Source organism: Martes martes, assembly GCF_963455335.1.
Source record: "Martes martes genome assembly, chromosome: 2".
NCBI classification, from domain to species: domain Eukaryota; kingdom Metazoa; phylum Chordata; class Mammalia; order Carnivora; family Mustelidae; genus Martes; species Martes martes.
This window is the reverse complement of record NC_137889.1, coordinates 29,361,626-29,380,299: the sequence shown is the minus strand read 5'-3', so window position 1 is coordinate 29,380,299 and position 18,674 is coordinate 29,361,626. Positions and strand designations below refer to the sequence as shown.

Genomic DNA, 18,674 nt, shown 5'->3' with positions numbered 1-18,674 from the left:
GGGCTGCAGAATATAGCTGAAATTAATATGTGGAAAATCACTGCACTGGTTCCTTAGAGGTATTCAGAAACTATCATATGCACTCATGCAGCTTGTAAATCTTTGCAAAGGCTATGATGAAAAATGATCGTGTTTCATTACTATAATTAAAATATAGTGGTCTCAGATGCTTTTCTCAAGAAGTAATCGCATGAGACATAGATAATCTGGGTGCCGTTGTTTAAAAAGGAGGAGGATTTACGGACCTATAATTTCATTTTTTTTCCCAAAGAGATTTATTAAAACATAATTAGGTGGTTTGCCCAAGATTAGAACAGAATAACAAAATTTCCCCCCATGTGATAAATGAGCCTCCTAATGTATAGATTATAATTCTCAGCTTCTGTTTGTTTCTATTTCGATCAGAGTAAACCTTGGAAGAGATTATAAAATTTCTTCATCCCAGTTCAATATGATAAATATGGGGGTGCCGTGTTTGTGTTGTGTTCACAGCAAGTTGGCAGAACCAAAGACCAAAACTGACCAACTTCTATTCTTTACTATAGATATGTCAATTTCGATATACCTGTGATTAAAAAGTGAATCTCTAGGATGACTGTTAAACCAATTAACACTCACTGTCACAGGACGTAATCTGGACCCGGAAGAAATAATTTAATACATGCTCTTTCATTTTCATCGTGCTTTGAAATTTTGAAAAGGCCTTTTACCTGTGAGTTTTATCTTGGCTTAAGGCTATAACCTATCTCTATGAAAGAGATGTTTAGTAACAGATTAGATGTCTATTCTTGTGATTCTTAGTCTTGTTAAGTTGCCTGTCTTCATTGATAGAATCAGCTACCCAACTACCAAAACTCGTCTTCTCTTAGAACCGCTTCTGCTCTTTTATAAGAAGAGCTTAAAAAAAAATGCTTTTGAGGGCAAAAAAGTGGTTCCAGGAGGTATTTGTTCACAGGTACTTAGTACCTGAGGTCCCACAAGACACCTTACAGACAGCGCTTGTCTAGAACAGCACAGGGCGTGGCAAAACATTCCCTCCAAAATGGTACTTTTTGTTCGATGTTCTGATTTTAAAACATGTTTCTTTAATGATGTCCTTTGTAACTTATTTTAAAAAAAAGGTTTTCTTAGAATGGGCACATACTATTTATATGATGTAAAGGGGAAATGGCCTTATTTCTTGTGCCCTTTCCCCCCTGCCCCCCCATTTTGCTAATTGCTCTATTAGCCCAGTTCTGTCTCTGACAAATTTGCTCTTCCTTGTCCCCAAGTAAACCACAAGCTCATGTTCTGGAGTAGGAGGTGGTTTTTATGCTGCCATGCTTTTTCCCTTCTTTATGATAGTCACAGCTACTTTAGAACAATGACACACAGCCATCGGGCAACCGCAAAATAAATAGGTGTTTTTCACCATTTCAGTGGGACGTCGGACTTTTTTTTTTTTTTTTTAACCACATCACATTATATGCGTTCATGTCCCACTCACAGCTTGAGTATGAAGAGGAGCCTTAAAGGCATGGCACAATAAACATGTGGTTTTAATAAGACCTACTAATTTTAACTGCAAGGCTTAAATACTGAATGTACTGGTAATATCATTGTTTCGTTCGGCCTGTTAAGAAAGAATGGCTGTGATTCTTCCTAATGGTGCATCAACTTCTTCAGGTCACTGGAAAGAGCTCCAGTCTAAATACATCTCAAACAACGGTAGTGCAGGAAAAGAACACTCTGCCTTCTACACGCAATGACGGTCCACACACTAAAAGCATTTCCAAACACGCAATTTAGGTTTGTTGGTTTTTTTTTTTTTTTCCCTATGAGTGAGATCAACCTAAATTCCATTTTTAGAATAGCTGTAAACCAATAAGCTAATGCCGATGTAACAGATGCGTGGGTAAAGAACCTTCTGCCCTTCTGCTGCTTTTAGCTATTCATTTTGGAGATGGTCACTCGGGTAAAAAGGCACATAATCTTACAACGTCATTCATATGCTGCACGGAGAAGGAGGTTTCAGAAGTTCTAGGTCTCTATGATATTTGCACATCTCTTCTAGGTACCAGTAAGGAAAACCACGGGGAAAGCAACTTTATAAATATAAAGGCACAAAGAAAACTGAAAAAAGCAAAAAACAGTTCTGGATGTAACAAAGGAGATGACAAATGGTGTGAACTTTTCAAAACACTCTACAAATAAAACAGCATTATTCAACAGGATGCAACAAAATCGGGCAAAGAAGCAACAAGACATCATGAGACGTGGAGTCATCTGAAAGAAGCGGTAACGGACATAAGCCACACAGAGGATTTCTTTTCTTACTTGCACAAGTATCTTGAGGGGTTTGAAAGGTCTTTCACCATGAAGCACTCGCCTCCATTCACACAGAAAGTTTTCTCCTTCTCTGCACACTTTACAAGATGGCTTGTCCCGGTTGTAGATGTTGACGTAGCTGGATAGAAGATAAAGAAGGGGAAGGTTTACATGTGTCTTTCCCTCTTCTCAACAGCCTCTAGTCTTACATCCTCTTCAAAGGAAGAGTTCACATAAGGTACGGCGGACTTCGCTACACTTTCAGGTTTAATAAACAACGGCAAACAAGTGAAGTACTTTCTGGGTGTAATTAAATGGAATGAAATTATCAAAGGGTAATCACAGTTAGTTACTTTAATTAGAATGAAACAGGAAAAATGCTCAACATTTTTTATAACCAGTATTTTATCTTCTAACGAAGTTGGAAAAGAGAAGACCTATGGCCAGTAAGTAAAATAAATTTTTCAGGAAGGCTCAAATATAATGATATAAAGTCATGTCAGCGCAACTCAAGTTCAATGTCACTTTTGAATGGCAACTACTTATTTACTTTGGAAATTACGTTTTATGTGTATATTTGACCTTATAGTTTTTAGATCTGTATATATTATATATACAGATATATATATAGAGAGAGATACAGATATCTATAACTATAGCTGTATCTATATGTATGGCAAAGAAAAACACAAGGTGGCTTATTTGTTCCTAATAAAAAAAATATATATCAGTTAAATATATACCAACATACAGATCAGGAGCCATTCTATTCAAAATTTCTACTCTACTCCGAAGAACACTGTTGAATGTCTTACTGCCACCATACTTTTGAGGAAATGGAAAGAGTCTAATAACTGTTACAAAAGTAGAACAGCATGACAAAATTCACCCATTTTGAATTAGGAGTAGACACTGATCTTAATTTTGGTTTACAACTATGATAAGCTTGATATCCACTTGTCAAACCTCAGGTATGTGAGAGCAAAGTGAAAATGATGGCTCTGCCATCAGGCACACGGATTAAATGAAGCCAAAGCTCTCCGTCCCGAGACTCAAGGGCACTTCATACCCGAACTTCTCCCGGCTTGCACCACTGCAAACACTGTAAGCACTGCTCAGTCTCAACCCAAAACAGTCTAACTTACATCATGTTCATGACCGATACTATCAGGATGAGAAGCAAAAGCATTATGGTAAGCCAACAAAAATCCCATTGACTTTTTCATGAAAAAGAAAAAAAATACACATGTATCTTTAGACAAAAACTATTCCTTGGCTACTGACTCATTCTTAGTGATTTTTAATTCCTGGACTTCCTTCTCAATTTCTATTTCACTATCTGCATGTGAAACTCAGATGCCCTTTTTTACTTTTATTTGACCTCGCATGTATTTTTTTTTTCCCATTTTCTTTGGCTTTTCTTCTTCATTTCCTTCATAAGTCCCCATTTTGTTCTGTTTCATTTTTGACTTCTCCAATTCCGGTTTTTACTCTAGTTGACAGAAATACTCAGGGTGTGATTACTCAGTTTCCGAATTACATAAGGTCTTTCTTGCCTCGCATTCTCCCATCTAGGGCATGTTTCTCGGCCATGCATGACTCTCAGCATGGCATTCAGGGGTAACAGCAAAGACGAGTCAGACTGAGTTGCACTCTGGAGACAGGTCTGGATTTGAATCCCATCTTCTACTAGTTCTGCGTCTTTGAGCACATCACTTAGCCACCCAGAATGCAATTTTCCCATTTTGAAAACAATGGTAATGGTACTCCTGTAGGACTTTTGTAGGGATCAGAAATAATCTAGGTAAGGGAACTGGCACAAGCCTGGCACTCAATGAGTAATGGCAAGTATGATTACTGGGCAAGTAGGGAAGGTACTTAGTCAATCAGATAAGAATCTTGACGATGGAAATCTGGGGATTTCAAAGTTTCATGTTACTCTTGAATCATTATTTTGAATAATGGAGAACTGGGTCGATTTTTTTATTACTCCAAAGAAAAGTCCTTTCAAAATGCATTTCAAGGTATCCTTCAGAGATCTACAAACCAAAGCAAATGGACTTAAGGAGAGGAGGAAGAGAGGTGACTTCACACTGTCTTATCAGTATACTCTGACCTCTTTGTCAGGCAGAGCGCAATGTTTAATCGGCATCATTTCTTTTCATAAAATCATGGAGTAGACATTTCTATCCACCCCACAACATGTCATTTGAATCCAGTATTGGATCTTCATGTGAAAAACTTGGGTGCTGTGTATTAATATTTCCATCCACAGTAATTGCTTTTAAAAGATTACGAGGAGGAAATCTGCCTTAAATGTTAAAGGTTTTGTGCTTAAGACTCTTAAGTGCTGACAGGATACTGTGGGATGAGGAATTGGGCCGGGTTCCCTTGCCGCCCCAGGTGACAGTGCTGAGAGGACCACCTGCTGTGCGCTGTCACCAGTCATTCCCCCAGAAAAACTCTGGTCCTCCAGCAGACCCCAGTGGTCTCTGAATCCCTGATAGGTTGCCAAGGATTACCCTTCACCCAAGCCGAGCAGCAAACACTGCACCAGGCTCTTCCAGAACAAATCCTGAGGCTTTTCCTAAAAACAAAGAAACCCCCATTCCCCCCAAGAGCAGACACTCCATACACATTATAAAACTAACAATAAAGATTCACAGTGATAGACGCAACAGACAGATACATCATACCTATTCCTTGGACTTTAAGATAAGTAAGATTGATAACTGTATGTTGAAACTAGAAATAATCCCTCCAGCCCCCTGGAAGGAAAAATAAAAGAAGATGAAAACAGAGAGGAAGGCAAACCATAAGAGACTCTCTAACTCTAGGGAACAAACTGAGGGTTGTGGGAGGGAGGTGGGCGGGGGGATGGGGTAACTGGGTGATGGGCCTTAAGGGGGGGCATGTGATGTAATGAGCACTGAGTATTATACGCAACTGATGAATCACTAAATTCTACCCCTGAAACTCATAGTACAGTATATGTTAACCAAATTGAATTTAAATAAAAAATTAAAAAGAAAGGAAATAATCCTCCCTCTTTTTGGTTTTTAAAAATATTCCCCCCTGAAACGATTATCCTTTTCATGCTATCCTGCAGCACCAAGTTATGACACATTCATCTGAAAAATTCTTAGATCATCACCTGAGGCTAGCAATGGGATATCTGATGATTAAAAGATTCTTGGAGAAAATTCAGTAGCAACTATCGTATGCAATCATAGACTATTGTGCTTATTAGCACTTCTATCCTTGAGCCGCAGCAAGAACAAAAATGATCGTGCAAATGGAGAGCAGTAATGAACTCCCAGGTGATGCTAAGTGTCAGCCGACTGGGTACAGCTGTTCTGAACCAACAGCCAAACGCAGGAATAAGTTGTAATTGTCAGAAGAATCTGGGATGGAGGTGCTGATACATGAACCCTTCAGATTTTTGCCAGGTTTCCTTTTATTCTCCTTATTTCAATGCAGTGCACAGTCGATCTTAAGCAGATCTATAAATTTTGCAGTGAAACCCTTCCTCCTTGGCTTACACATGCTGTATTGCTAAAGTCAGTTTCCATTTAGGAGTTCTGCCAGAAAGTAATGAAACAGAGCAGGTTCTTAGACCTAGCTATGGAAATGACATTCTTTCTGGGGGAGCGGGGAGGACTTTATCAGAGGTGAAGCTAAAGGTTGTGCGGGTAGGATGTGTTTCGGTATAGAAAAGATGACCCTCACAGTTGTCCCTGGAAGTAGGTGAAGTAGGTCCCACTCATTTGGTACTCACCACTTCATGACTAGTTTATTATAATCTGGGAGTCTGTCACCTTCTCTTAAGTTGCTAAATGAACAGCAATTAGGAATACTGCAAAATATGAACCCACTACCTTTATGCTTGCCATTTATATGAATACTTTATCCCAAACACACTTTCCCTGAGATGTGAGCAACTACAATATTACAAGGAAGAATGTATAAATAGAGCAGTAACTTGTTACCAGACAACGAAACACTCTGGAGTGTTTCACTCTTGACCTGGTCTCTCCTGGCACATAGGTCAGGACTAATGACCATCCCTGGAGAGGCTGGACAGTTCTCTGACTTAGCCAACAAGATTTGGAGACCATCACCACCATTCACAGACTCCCCAAATCCTGCCCCACACAGTAGGGCTCCCTTCTTTCCAGCCTGCCTTCCTTCTTTCCTCCCTCTCTTCCATTCTTCCTTCTTTCCATCATTCCTTCCTTCCTCCCTTCTACAATTCTTTAATGATTGCCTATTACGTACAAGACATGAAGATAACAACTAGAGTTACTGGGGTTAAAAACTGTAAGACTGTGGACAATTCTTCCTAAAAGGAGACCTTTATAGATAAAATGTAGTGAAATGAGTACTGGAGTTAGCTAAGAAGATTCAGGTCCAAAGCTCAATGTTATCCATTACTCTGATCCAGCTAAACTGCCTCAGTAAATTCAGTTATAAAATGTGCTGTCACAGGGTTGCTGGGAAGTGTGATAAAATATTTTGTCAGCACGCAAATATATGATACTGCTACTATTACTAGTGGTATAAATGTGGAACAAAGAAAAGCAAAAAACATGTCTGTTCAGAGTCAGGAATTACAAATAATCAAGCCTCAAATGTTCTTAGTATATTATTCTTCTACAAATTATGAAGAGAGATTGTCTAATTTGGAAAAGGTAATCATTGCATGATTGCAAGGCATGAAGTACATATAAACAGTCTACTCTATTTTAACTGTATCAAAACCTCTTCTTAATAACTAATAACCACTAAATTTGCCTATATGTTAAATTGAAGAATAATCTGAGTTAAAAGAACACGGTCTTAAATGTGTGATTATTTTCAACTTCCAAGACGCATGCAATTCTTTAATATTTCTGACCAAAGTTCCAAGTTACTGACTCAAGTGTAGTTGTAATATTGTTATTCTAACAGTTTCAGACTATAAAATACAGAAAAACTGTGCAACGTTCATACTGTATAGGACATAGTATAAGCTGTTTATAACGGAACATTTTGGAAGCCACACATTACTGCACACTTTTATAAATATGCTGTAAAAATCTGAGGAGTAATGAAGTGTTCTCTGTTCATCACTAAATATTTTCCCACAGAATCACACAGTATTTCCTGTAGAACGCCAGGAGCTTTCTGCTCAAGGCTGGTTGAAAAGAAAACAATTCTGGAAAGGATGGCTTACTTTCTTGCTTCCTTTAAGTGGTGTTTTCCTTATCAGCAAAGTAGACAGCACTAACAGAGCAGGGCCATTACACAAATGCAAATTGCTGATAAGAAGCTACTCTATTCTTCTTTGACAATTAGCAGGGATTAGCACAAGTGTATGCTATTTACCCCAAGGAGCAATCATTAGACCCTGTCCTCCCTGAGTGAAGGAGTCCTTCCTAGCAGTTTTTAGGACAATTTTTAACAATTTCCTTGCAGAAAAATTGAACTAATTCTATGCAGGTTTCTCAATGAAACAGACACATATTAACAATGTGTATATTCTAATATGAAACTGTCAATCACTACATTACAGGTTTGATTTTCATTTTCTTTCTTTTTAAAACATTATCTGTGATATCTTTAATGGCTCTGTGTTTAGAAATCTGCATGCTTTTGTGCTCTTTGAACTCCCAGTTAAAAGGAAAAAAATCTGAAATTATTATTATTCTTGCTGGGAATACAGCTCCTTGCAATTAAGTGCGAGAAGCACTTTGAACTCCCATGGGGGTGGGGGGGTGGTGGGAAAGGGGCAGGTGGGGGTGAGGAATGCTTATGTGACTCCTGAAAGGAAAGCTCTGGAACAGAAGCTGAGCAGGAAGTACTGGGCCATCTCATGTAGCTTCTGTTGATGACTAGGGAAGGAAGGGGGAGTCATTAGCTTTCCAAGGGAAAAGTCCAGAGCCTGACTCAGAAGTCCTGAAGCACTGTCATTCTGGGCTGCCCAGTTTTTCTGAATAGTAATTCAATCCTCCGCTGAATGGCAAATAAACTGTTGAAAAGGAAAAAAATGACAAGAGGTGATAAAAAACAAAACAACAGAAAAGCCCAACCTATGCTGGCTTGTAGTTTTCCCAGAGGGAATACAGTGATTTAAAGTAGCATACCATTTCCTTGGCCTCTCCTCTACTAACTCTGCTGAAGAACAAAAAGGGAAGCCAGAGAAGCAGCATCATGAGACCGTAAATGAAACCAGAACTTCCTAAAGTAGAATTAGGGCATCTCACTTCACAGACCCACAAACTTGGCTGATAAGCTAGAAGTGTTAGAGGTTCGCAGAGTACCCGCAAGTTAAGAGTTTATCCAAAGAACAAGTTGGCATCAAGGGCCAATGGAAATGAACTGGTATAAGTGATGAACTCGGGCTTTTGCATCATTTAAACACACATAAGAATGATGGAGAAGAAAGAACTTTAGTATATCTTATAATCTATGCCATATTTAAAAAGAGGGTACAAATCATCTCAAAAGAATAGTTTTAGGACCACAGAAATTTAATAAAATTTCTGTAGCAAAGCATTCAGAGGTACACAGCGAAAGGCTGCCCAAAGGTCACACAAGTGAATTAGGAAACGCTTGCTTTCTGTTTTGTTAAATGTATATCGTAGCTTAAGTAGGTTAATAAGATTGCCTTTGATTCCTCTCTGTCTTACAAGCTCTCTGGGTAGATCCTATTATTTCTTCCTTCTTTGGCAGAATGAAAAGTGACCTTTGGGTGTTTCTCCTCATAAAACAAAATTATAATTTTTGTTGTAACACTGATCTCATTTGTAGCTAAACAGAAAGCAGATTCTAAGTTCCCAGCAGTTGCTGAGCCAATGATTTGGTGTCACTAGATAGTGTTATCCTTAGAAAAATAAAATTGTCAAGAGGTTATTTTCAAACACACAAGTTGCTATCTTTTTTTCTTTTTCTCTGACAGTGCATTTCACTCATGATACAATGTAATCACAGTCTATTACTTCTTAGAGCAACATCACAATGACAGATGCTTTATAGGATGTCATAGATTTTGTAAAGAAGAGGGAGTGGGGAGTCTCTTCCCACAGTGGGCCATTGGCTGGTTGGAGTTACAAGAGAGCTACGTTTTCTTCCTCACAAAGCCAATAATCTTTCCTTAGCTAATAAGTTAACTCCAGAAATACAGTTCTGCTACATTTTAGTAACCACTCGCTGTTATAAAAGCAAGTATAAAATTTCCAAAGCGGAGAGTGGACAAGCTTTCAAGCTGTCCCTTGAATCTTTTCCCATCAATATCTGTTCTAAGGGAGTAAAATCCAGCCAGCCTGCAAAGCAAATACTAGCAGTCCAGTTGACTGGCTTAATTTGGTACATCTACAGACCTCCTTAGGCCAAAAGCAGAAGGTGTACATTCTTAACTACACACTGCATTTTCTACCAGTATCAGTTTAGTTGGGAGAAGGTCAAGTCAGTGTAGAAAATGTTAACCTGGGGGCGCCTGGGTGGCTCAGTGGGTTAAAGCCTCTGCCTTCGGCTCGGGTCATGATCCCAGGATCCTGGGATCGAGCCCCACATCGGGCTCTCTGCTCAGCGGGGAGCCTGCTTCCTCCTCTCTCTCTGCCTGCCTCTCTGCCTACTTGTGATCTCTGTCTGTCAAATAAATAAAAAAAAAAAAAAAAAAGAAAATGTTAACCTGTCAATTAGAAAATTAGTCAAAAGTTTGGAGCACTAAGCAAAACAAATCAAAACAGAGAAGACTGATCAAGGATTCAGTTATTCAGCAAGCTGCTGAAATTACCATGTGACATTTAATGACATAGGTTAATTTATTCATCAACTAAAATACATTTAGAAATGAAAGCAGATGAAAGGTCAGAGGATAGAAACTAGGAGGCAAATTCATTATCTTATTCAACAAATCTAAAAAATCACGGCATATCAGACGATAAAAGTCATGTGGTCATCTCAATAGATATTGAATCAACATTTGATGAGGTTAACCATCAATTTCCATGAGACTATCAAGTATTATCCCCCATATCAAACCTGAATTTAATCAAGCACCCACATACAGTTACTAATTTGCACCAAGTACAGAGGTCAGAGGAATAATGAAAGACACATCATGGCCTACAATCAGCAAAACCCAGACCATGGAGAACTTTTCTGGGGAAACAGCCTGGCTTCTTCAAAACAAAACTGAAGGAGGATAAACAGACAAAGAGAGCTAGAATTAGAGACAGATCAAGAGGATGAAAGAAAAGAAAAATCCCAAACAGAGACATTTAAAAGAGAGTTAAGAGACATATAAACCACTCACCTTCCATCAAACTTGGATCCTGATTCAAACAGTTTTAAATGAATGGTATTTATAAAAGGGAATCTGATCACTAATTAGATCATTAATATTTCTATGGGGTTATCATCTTTTGTGGGTGTCAAATGTACTCGGGTTATGCTTAAAAACAGTCCTTAGTTCTTAGAGATGCATACTGAAATGTGTATATATTCAATGATAACATGTCTGGAATTTGCTTCAAAATAGTAAGAGGGAAGGGAAGTAAGTTTAATCAAGATGACAAAAAAAAACAAAAACAAAACCAACCCAGTAATTGCCAAAGTGGATGATGGCTACATGGAGATTGATTATTCATTATTTCCTGTACTTTCGTATGTTAGTATACATGCTTACATGTACATTATATGTTTAAAGATACATTTATGTATGTTTAAATTATAAATGCAAAAAATCAATTTCAGGTTTTTTGATACACAATAAAGTAGAATTGGGGATGATACTCTCTATCACTTAAAAAGATCTACTTTTAGGGGCGCCTGGGTGGCTCAGTGGGTTAAGCCTCTGCCTTCGGCTCAGGTCATGATCTCAGGGTCCTGGGATCGAGCCCCACATAGGGTTCTCTGCTCAGCAGGGAGCCTGCTTCCTCCTCTCTGTCTCTGCCTGCCTCTCTGCCTACTTGTGATCTCTATCTGTCAAATAAATAAATAAATAAAATCTTAAAAAAAAAAAAAGATCTACTTTTAGCAAACAATTCAAATCATACTTAACCCTGGGAAAGCTTTCCATTAACGTAAAGATCAAGCAAAGTATGTTGATTACCAATGCTGTCATTTAACGTGGATCTGAAAGTTCTAACCAATGCAACATGTAAAGAATAAACAAAAAGAAAAAACTGCAGTATAGCTGTAAGACATGAGAAGAGGAAATAATCATTATTCGGCAGTCATTAGTAAGTGAAAAAGTTGCAGCCAAGACTCTAGGACTGATGTTTTTCTTTTTTTTAAGGATTTCATTTATTTGAGAGAGAAAGAGAAAGAGAGGGCACACAAGCAGGGGGAGCGGGAGAGGAAGAGGAAGGATCTCCGCTGAGCAGAGAGCCTGATGTGGGGCTCCATCCCAGGACCCTGGGATCATGACCTGAGCCAAAGGCAGATGCTTAACTGACTGAGCCACCCAGGCGTCTCAGGACTGATGCTTTTCTAATCTGACTATACTATATGCCTGTTGATATGAAAGAACCTATTAATGATAAAGGTATCACAGTTGGCTTAAAATTTGCAAGTTACACAGACGCTCAGGGCAGTAAGGTTCCTAAAATTATGGAAGTATCTTCATGACGGGAACGGATTTCTGCCAAAAGTTTTAAGAAATCTCAATGTTCAGTGTTTTGCATAAAGGAGCCTCCATAAAAGTGCAGAAAAGGCGGGCTCTGAGCAATGCAAACATGATCTTCCAAGTGTTTCTGGTTTGAGCCAGACCCTTTTGATGGGTGGTCTGGAATACGAGAAGCCTGGGTGATAGTCGTTTGGTGGCACCTGTGCAGCCTTCACCCCCAGCTGCGCACCGCTACACACCATTTAGCCAAATTCCTGCCTTTCTGCGTTTGGCTGACGGTTGTGGACATAAGTGGGCAGATTCTGTTTCTATAAACACCACATTTTCCTCCCTCAGGTTAAAGCTTGCTGCGCATAAAGGAATTAAGCAGTGAGAGCATGTTTGAACATACGTATCTCGCTCTGTACCACTTGGCTAATTTTAGTCTATAATTTTCTCAGAACTCCCAGGAGTGCCTTGTTTCCAGGTTCATAATCAGAATAGCCCAACAGCCCTCCCTGTAACATGACGTGTTTCCATGTGTAGCCACAGTGTTTAGGTTCCCAGCACAAATCCTACGTAACCAGATATCACATGGGCATTTAACTTTATTCAACACTGTTATTGTCGTTCATACATGACCAATATGAATAAAGCAAGGTCTCCAAAAACATGTAACTTTAAATGCTTCATCTTAAAAAAACAAAAAGAAAAACAAACAAACAAAAAAAACAAAACAAAAACTTGCTGCCCTGTCCTCCCTCCCCGAAGGACTAGCCACTCTCATAATATTTAGTTTGTATCAGGTATTGTTTCTCTAAAGAGCAATATTTTTTTAGGTTGCAGATGGGGGTTATTGGGGAGGTAATATTACAGGTAAAGCCTATGCCTTTACAGAAACTGGGCCAAAATGATAAATTAGCCCTGACTCCATTATGTCTAAAGGAGCTTTCCTTAAAGCCTTGGGGTTTTTGTTTTGAATTTTGTTTTGTTTTTAATTTCTGGGCCTCTACCCTCAAACCCAACAGGCACCTGTTTGTCTACCTTTGGCATTGGTTGTTGTTGTTCAACGGGAGGGAAACAGACAGGTGTGCATGTTGAACTCTTTTCCCAAAGTACACAATTATTTAAAAACAAAAACAAAAACGGGGCCATATGTTTAGTGTCTTACGATCATCATCTGGCTTTGCTGTTTTATTATACATATATGTACAGATGTGTGTATACATAATTTGGTTGTTGGGAAAACTCTATGGAAATCATCCCGCTTATAGTAAAACTGAAGGGCATGTTGAAGCACATTGTTTAAAAAAAAAAAAAAAAGAGTAGAGGTCAGTGTTTTATCTAGGCTTGCCTGGCTATTGCCTGCATTGCCAGGAACAGGGAATTTTAAGGTCCACACATAGGATCTTAGATAAAATTTATTAGCTTTTTTCAGTGGTGATACATCTATCTGTGTATATGGACTAACAAAACGCCTCCATCTCCCAGAGCTATAATTATGTCCAATTATTATATATAATATATATAATAAAGAGCTGAGGTCTTCCCCCTTTTATTTTTTTAAAAGATTTTTTTTTTTTTTTTTTATTATTCATTGAAAGCAAGAGGGAGAGTGAGAGCAAGAGCAAGAGGAGTGGGGAGTGGCAGAGGGAGAGGGAGAGAAGCAGACTCCCCACTAAGCCGGGAGCAGGGCTCCATCCCAGGACCCCAGAATCATGACCTTGAGCCTGAAGGCAGACGCTCAACCGACCTAGTCACCCAAGCGTCCGATCTTCCCCCTTTTAAAACATAAACCATTTCTGTAGATGCTGCAGGTATGTGACTAAATACACATCTTTGTTCTTTCCATTTATTACAAAGGTGCCTCACACCCAAACACTGATCAGGAAAACAGCTCAAAGCAGGGACCCCTGGCTGCTCAGTATACTGGCTGGAAGGGAACCACGGCTCTGCAAGACCACAGACAACCCCAGGCAGGCAAAACCAGATCCCAAACCGGGTCCACTTTGCCAATTCAATCCCTCGCATTGCCATACAATTCTGGGAGAAGAATTAAGTGTCTTCAGCTGAGATCTGTCACTTCTCCAAAAGCTTTCAGGAAGCCCAACACTCTGCAGTACTAAATGGTATGTCTAGTAGGAGTCCGCATCGCTAGTTCTGTTCAAACAGGCATTGCCAATACTAGTGAGTAGTGAATTTTCCAGTTCAGGAGAATCCAGTGACTATAGAATCCACTACAGAACCCAGTGACTGCACGACCAGAACAAGGAGACCTGTGCAGGGTCAGTTATGGTTCCGAACCCCACCAAGAGTAGCTAACAAAGGAAACACGACTTCTGGTCCTATTTCAAAGCACAAAACAAAGCCTCACCAGGCCAAAGAGATCTTGTTAAGGGGAAGGAATCAGACCTCAATCTTATTCTTCATAAAGTCCTGTTTTATTCATGGCCATCTCCTTAAGAAATCCTTACCTCTGAAGAATTTTGAAATAGAAAACACTTTCGTTAAAAGAATCAGAGAATTTTTCTTCATGACCCATCTTTCTAGGGTGCTGCGGGCTCAGTCCCTGGGATGTTAACTGCCTCTGAACAGAGATCAGTCACAGGCTGAGCGCTTTTCTGTTGGAAGGCTTCCTTCTCCTTGGTCCTTCATGCCTAATGTTACATTAAAAAACTCTGGTACTTGAATTTTTCTTAAGGTATGAAGAACTCAGGGAAGTGACTCACTGTTCTGCAGAGATCGCACAAGTCCCTGGAATTAAATGTGGATAATATAAATGGATCTTAATCAGCAGACAGATGTTAAGAATTCAGTGATCCTTTATTAAGGTATCCTGTGATTTTTTTCCCCCGGTTTTGTTTCCTAGGCTTTTGTTTGTCACTCTAACCAATTAATATTATACATTAATTCATTAGCTAACAGAATACTCGACTACATGATTATTCTTGAAAGCATTTTAAGCTCAATTTTATTTACCGTTTGTCACATCGAAGCCTCCAAATACCAGCTTGGACGCTTTGTTTGCCTGTTTTCCTTTTTTATTTGTATGTTTGTTTGTCTTCAGGATTCAAAGACCATTTTATCTGTGAAATATTTTAGTTGTAAACGATGAATTTCAGTTGTTCAAAGGTGGACAAGCACAACACATGGAGGAACAGATGGAAATTATAAATGAAAACACGGTGTCAAAATATTTCTTTTAAAGTCAGAACTAGGCATTGGTAAACCCACAGTACTATCCACTAAAAATGTTGGCCACAAACATTAAAAAAAAAAAAAAATCTTACCCATGCAAGTCAGAAAGCAAATAGAAAGTAGTCAAATGGTGGATGTAGGAGGCAAAGGAGAGAACAGGAAGGATGTTGAAATCCTAGTATAGTACTTCTCGGGACCTAGAGAGTCAATTTGAAGTTCAATTCAATTAGGTAGGAGATGCTAGTTTTGTGATGTAAATAGGGCTGTAATATCCCTTTAGGATTAAATTGAAGTGATCTCACAGGACGGTTCATTTTAACTAGAGAAACTATCTATGCTCAAGGTGGTTACCTGCCTCCATTTCTCTTTCTTCCTGTTGAACGCACCACACTCCTCGGGCTGATGGGCTGGGATACTGTAACTTATCGTGAAGTCTAGCTTGCAATCCTGACATGAAGTTAGAGTTTCCAACACAGAACTATAATCATATCAACATGGCCATAAGGAAACATGTCGCAATTGAAAAAGTCTAATGACCTGCGATCTGTTCAATGGGCAGGGTGATCTGTTCAAAGGAGAATCACATTCTGGAGACGGGCAAAGTAAGTGCACAGGTGGAGGTCAAAAGAGAAAAGGTGAGTAAGCTAGGAACTGAGTCATGCATGGTCTTCTAATTGGGGGGACCAGTGCTCCATGCACTAGACAATACCGACGACCATTTCAGCAACTCTGCGAAAGAAGATATGAAAGATCCAAGTCTAGAGATAATGAATGTATCAGATTTATTAAAAACTTTGCTCTATTTTAGAAGCAATTCTAACTAGGCATAGCATGAGGTCAGAACAAAGTTCCAACTGCTCTTAGATCAGAGAACCATAGGAGCAGAGGTCCAGACAGAAGAAATCTATCACTAGCATAAGCGATTACAAGAAAGACTGGGGATTGCTCTAAAGCCATAACTATCCTCAAATGGTCAGGAGCATTTTATAATCAAAATAACAAAGAGAACAGCCTCCATGCTCAGCTAAATCAGATGACTTAATAAGGTAAAATGACATATTCAAAGTGAGATGAGAAGTAATCATTTTAAGGGGTCGACATGGATCGGTACTGATTCCAAATATGGAACTTGCTCTGTGTAGCATTTCCAATTCCCTAGGCATACTTTAGAATAGGAGGCAAGTGCTTTAAAAATTATTCCAAAGTTGAAGAACATTCACAGTTGCTGTTAATAAGGCAAAGCGTGTTTAAGTTCCCTGTCATGCTTCTCTCATCCCCAATGTCTGACTCCTTTTGTCAAAAAATAATAACAATAATAACAAGTGGACCTGGTTATTATCTTGTATAAGGCTATGAACTCTTTACGGGCAATGCCCACTAACTCTAGTATCCAAAAGGGAAACTAAGTTGAAAGATGAAAAAAGGTGGTAACAAATTAAACAGGACTGTGATCATTACCTGCGACAGAAACTGCATTTTTCTGTTCTAGGAACAAGAAAGTCAGAAATACGATCTTGATTCCTTCCCATGCTGAAACCGAGGTCTACAAGAACACTGTTTGGGATGTGGGTTCCACAACACACAGGTGACTTAGCCATCAGAATCACTGCTGGCTCACAGAGAAAAGTATAAGTACAAGGGCTGTATCTGGCTGACTCTTGTGAATTCTCTTACCCAATATCTGACTTAGTGTGAAATCTTAAAAAGTAGTGCCATCTTTCTGGGAACACAATAATGCTTCTGCCGCCTTTCTTATTATAGAAGAAATAAGTCTATCCATTTTTTTTTTAATTTTAATTTTTTAAATTAACATATAATGTATTGTTTGTTTCAGGGGTACAGGCCTGTGATTCAACAGTCTTATATAATAACCAGTACTCATGACAACACACACCCTCCCCAATGTCCATAACCTAGTTACCCCAAGGTCTACCCATTCTTAATAGTCATATTTCTAGCATTATGACACATCATAAATTATATCCCAATGAAGCTAAGAGTTAAAGATCCAAAAATACATTAAATAGGCTCACCACTACCATTTCTACTGGGCATGCTATTTACCATGTCCCAGACTTAAGGAAATCTTCAAGATAGGTAAAGGACAGAGCAAGAAGACCTTTTGTGATCGCAGACAAGGAAGAGTTCTCTGGGTATTATATTTTCTTCTTAAGCATCTTCCTCTTTTTTTTTCTTTTTTTAAGACTTTCTTTATTTTGGAGATAGAGAGCAGCTCAACGGGGGTAGGGCAGAGGGAGAGAGAGAATCTCAAGCAGACTCCCTGCTGAGCACAAAGCCTGATGTAGAAGCTCCAGCTCACCACCCGAGATCTCAACCAAGAGTCGGACACTTAATCTACTGAGCCACCCAGGTGCTCCAGCATCTTCCTCTTTATGCCATAAAACCCGTTTTCTCTGCTAATCTTGTCATTTGAGGTAAAATCATATTCATCAAGCCCAGCAGGCATTTGGCACTGATAATGTTTGCCATAAGTTATAACATCCTATCTTTTCCTTCTTTTCTTTTCTTTTTCTTCCTCCCTCCCTCCCTCGCCCCCCTTCTTTTGGAAGAGAAATAAATGCTGAAGAAACAACTTCTCCGTATGGTAAAGGCAATACAATTTACAGCAAAGAACAAGAAGACTGATAATCCATTAAATATCCGTAGTGGGTCAAATATTCTAGCCCTATAGTAGTAACAGTAACCCTAAGACCTGCCTGTGTCCTCAGAATAACCCATAATGTGGAGAGAGACTCCAAGGCAGGTTGGCTTCCAGGCCCAGCGAAGCATCCTATCTTATGGGTCTTTCATTCTACAACTGCGTACCTGAACTTGTAGTTAAAAAGAAGCAGACAACAACAAAAAAAAAACCCATCTTTTCTACAGGCTATTAATTAGAGAAGCCCTGTTCTACCACATTCCAGAAAGCATTACTTTCTGAGTACTTCCCTGTGTTTGTAAACTGTGTGTCAGGGAATGAGACTTAAAATGTTATTTTCAGGGGCGCCTCGGTGGCTCAGTGGGTTAAAGCCTCTGCCTTCCACTCAGGTCATGATCCCAGGGTCCTGGGATAGAGCCGCATTGGGCTCTCTGCTCAGCAGGGAGCCTGCTTCCCCCTCTCTCTCCGCCTGCTTCTCTGCCTACATGTGATCTCTGTCTGTCAAATAAATAAATAAAAAATCTTTAAAAAAATGTTATTTTTAGATTATGTATTCTTAGCAGAAGACGGGAGGCCACTGCTGTTCAAATCAACATTTTTTAAGTCTTAAACTCAGGGGGAAAATGCTCAGTCCAGTTATCTAGTATCCTATTGTCGGTTTCAGAATAACATGGTTATCTTCTCTGTTAAGCTTTGCTAAAAACTAGAAAGCTAAACCAATCCTAAGTAGTTTAGTACACATTTGGGAAGTTATCAGAAATTCAATTTTGCAGAGCACCTGGCTGGTTCAGTCAATGTTGGAGCATGTGACCTTTGATCTTGGGGTTTTAAGTTCGAGCCCCATGTTGGGTACAGAGATGACTTAAACATAAAATCTTTTTAAAAAATTGATTTTATGTAACAATACTGCAGGGATTC

At 39.2% G+C, this 18,674-nt stretch overlaps 1 protein-coding gene across 8 annotated transcripts in view; it reads right to left on the bottom strand.

Moving 5' to 3' along the window:
- The window catches only part of NRG1 (neuregulin 1), a gene marked incomplete at both ends in the record, with an annotated part of 1,090,467 nt that overhangs the window by 30,703 nt on the left and 1,041,090 nt on the right, over nt 1-18,674 (bottom strand). For all 8 annotated transcript variants that reach the window (XM_080796239.1, XM_080796240.1, XM_080796238.1 and 5 more), the window contains one exon: nt 2,317-2,446. In XM_080796239.1, the coding sequence (XP_080652365.1) occupies nt 2,317-2,446 (130 nt within the window). The remainder of the gene's footprint in view (nt 1-2,316; nt 2,447-18,674) is intronic.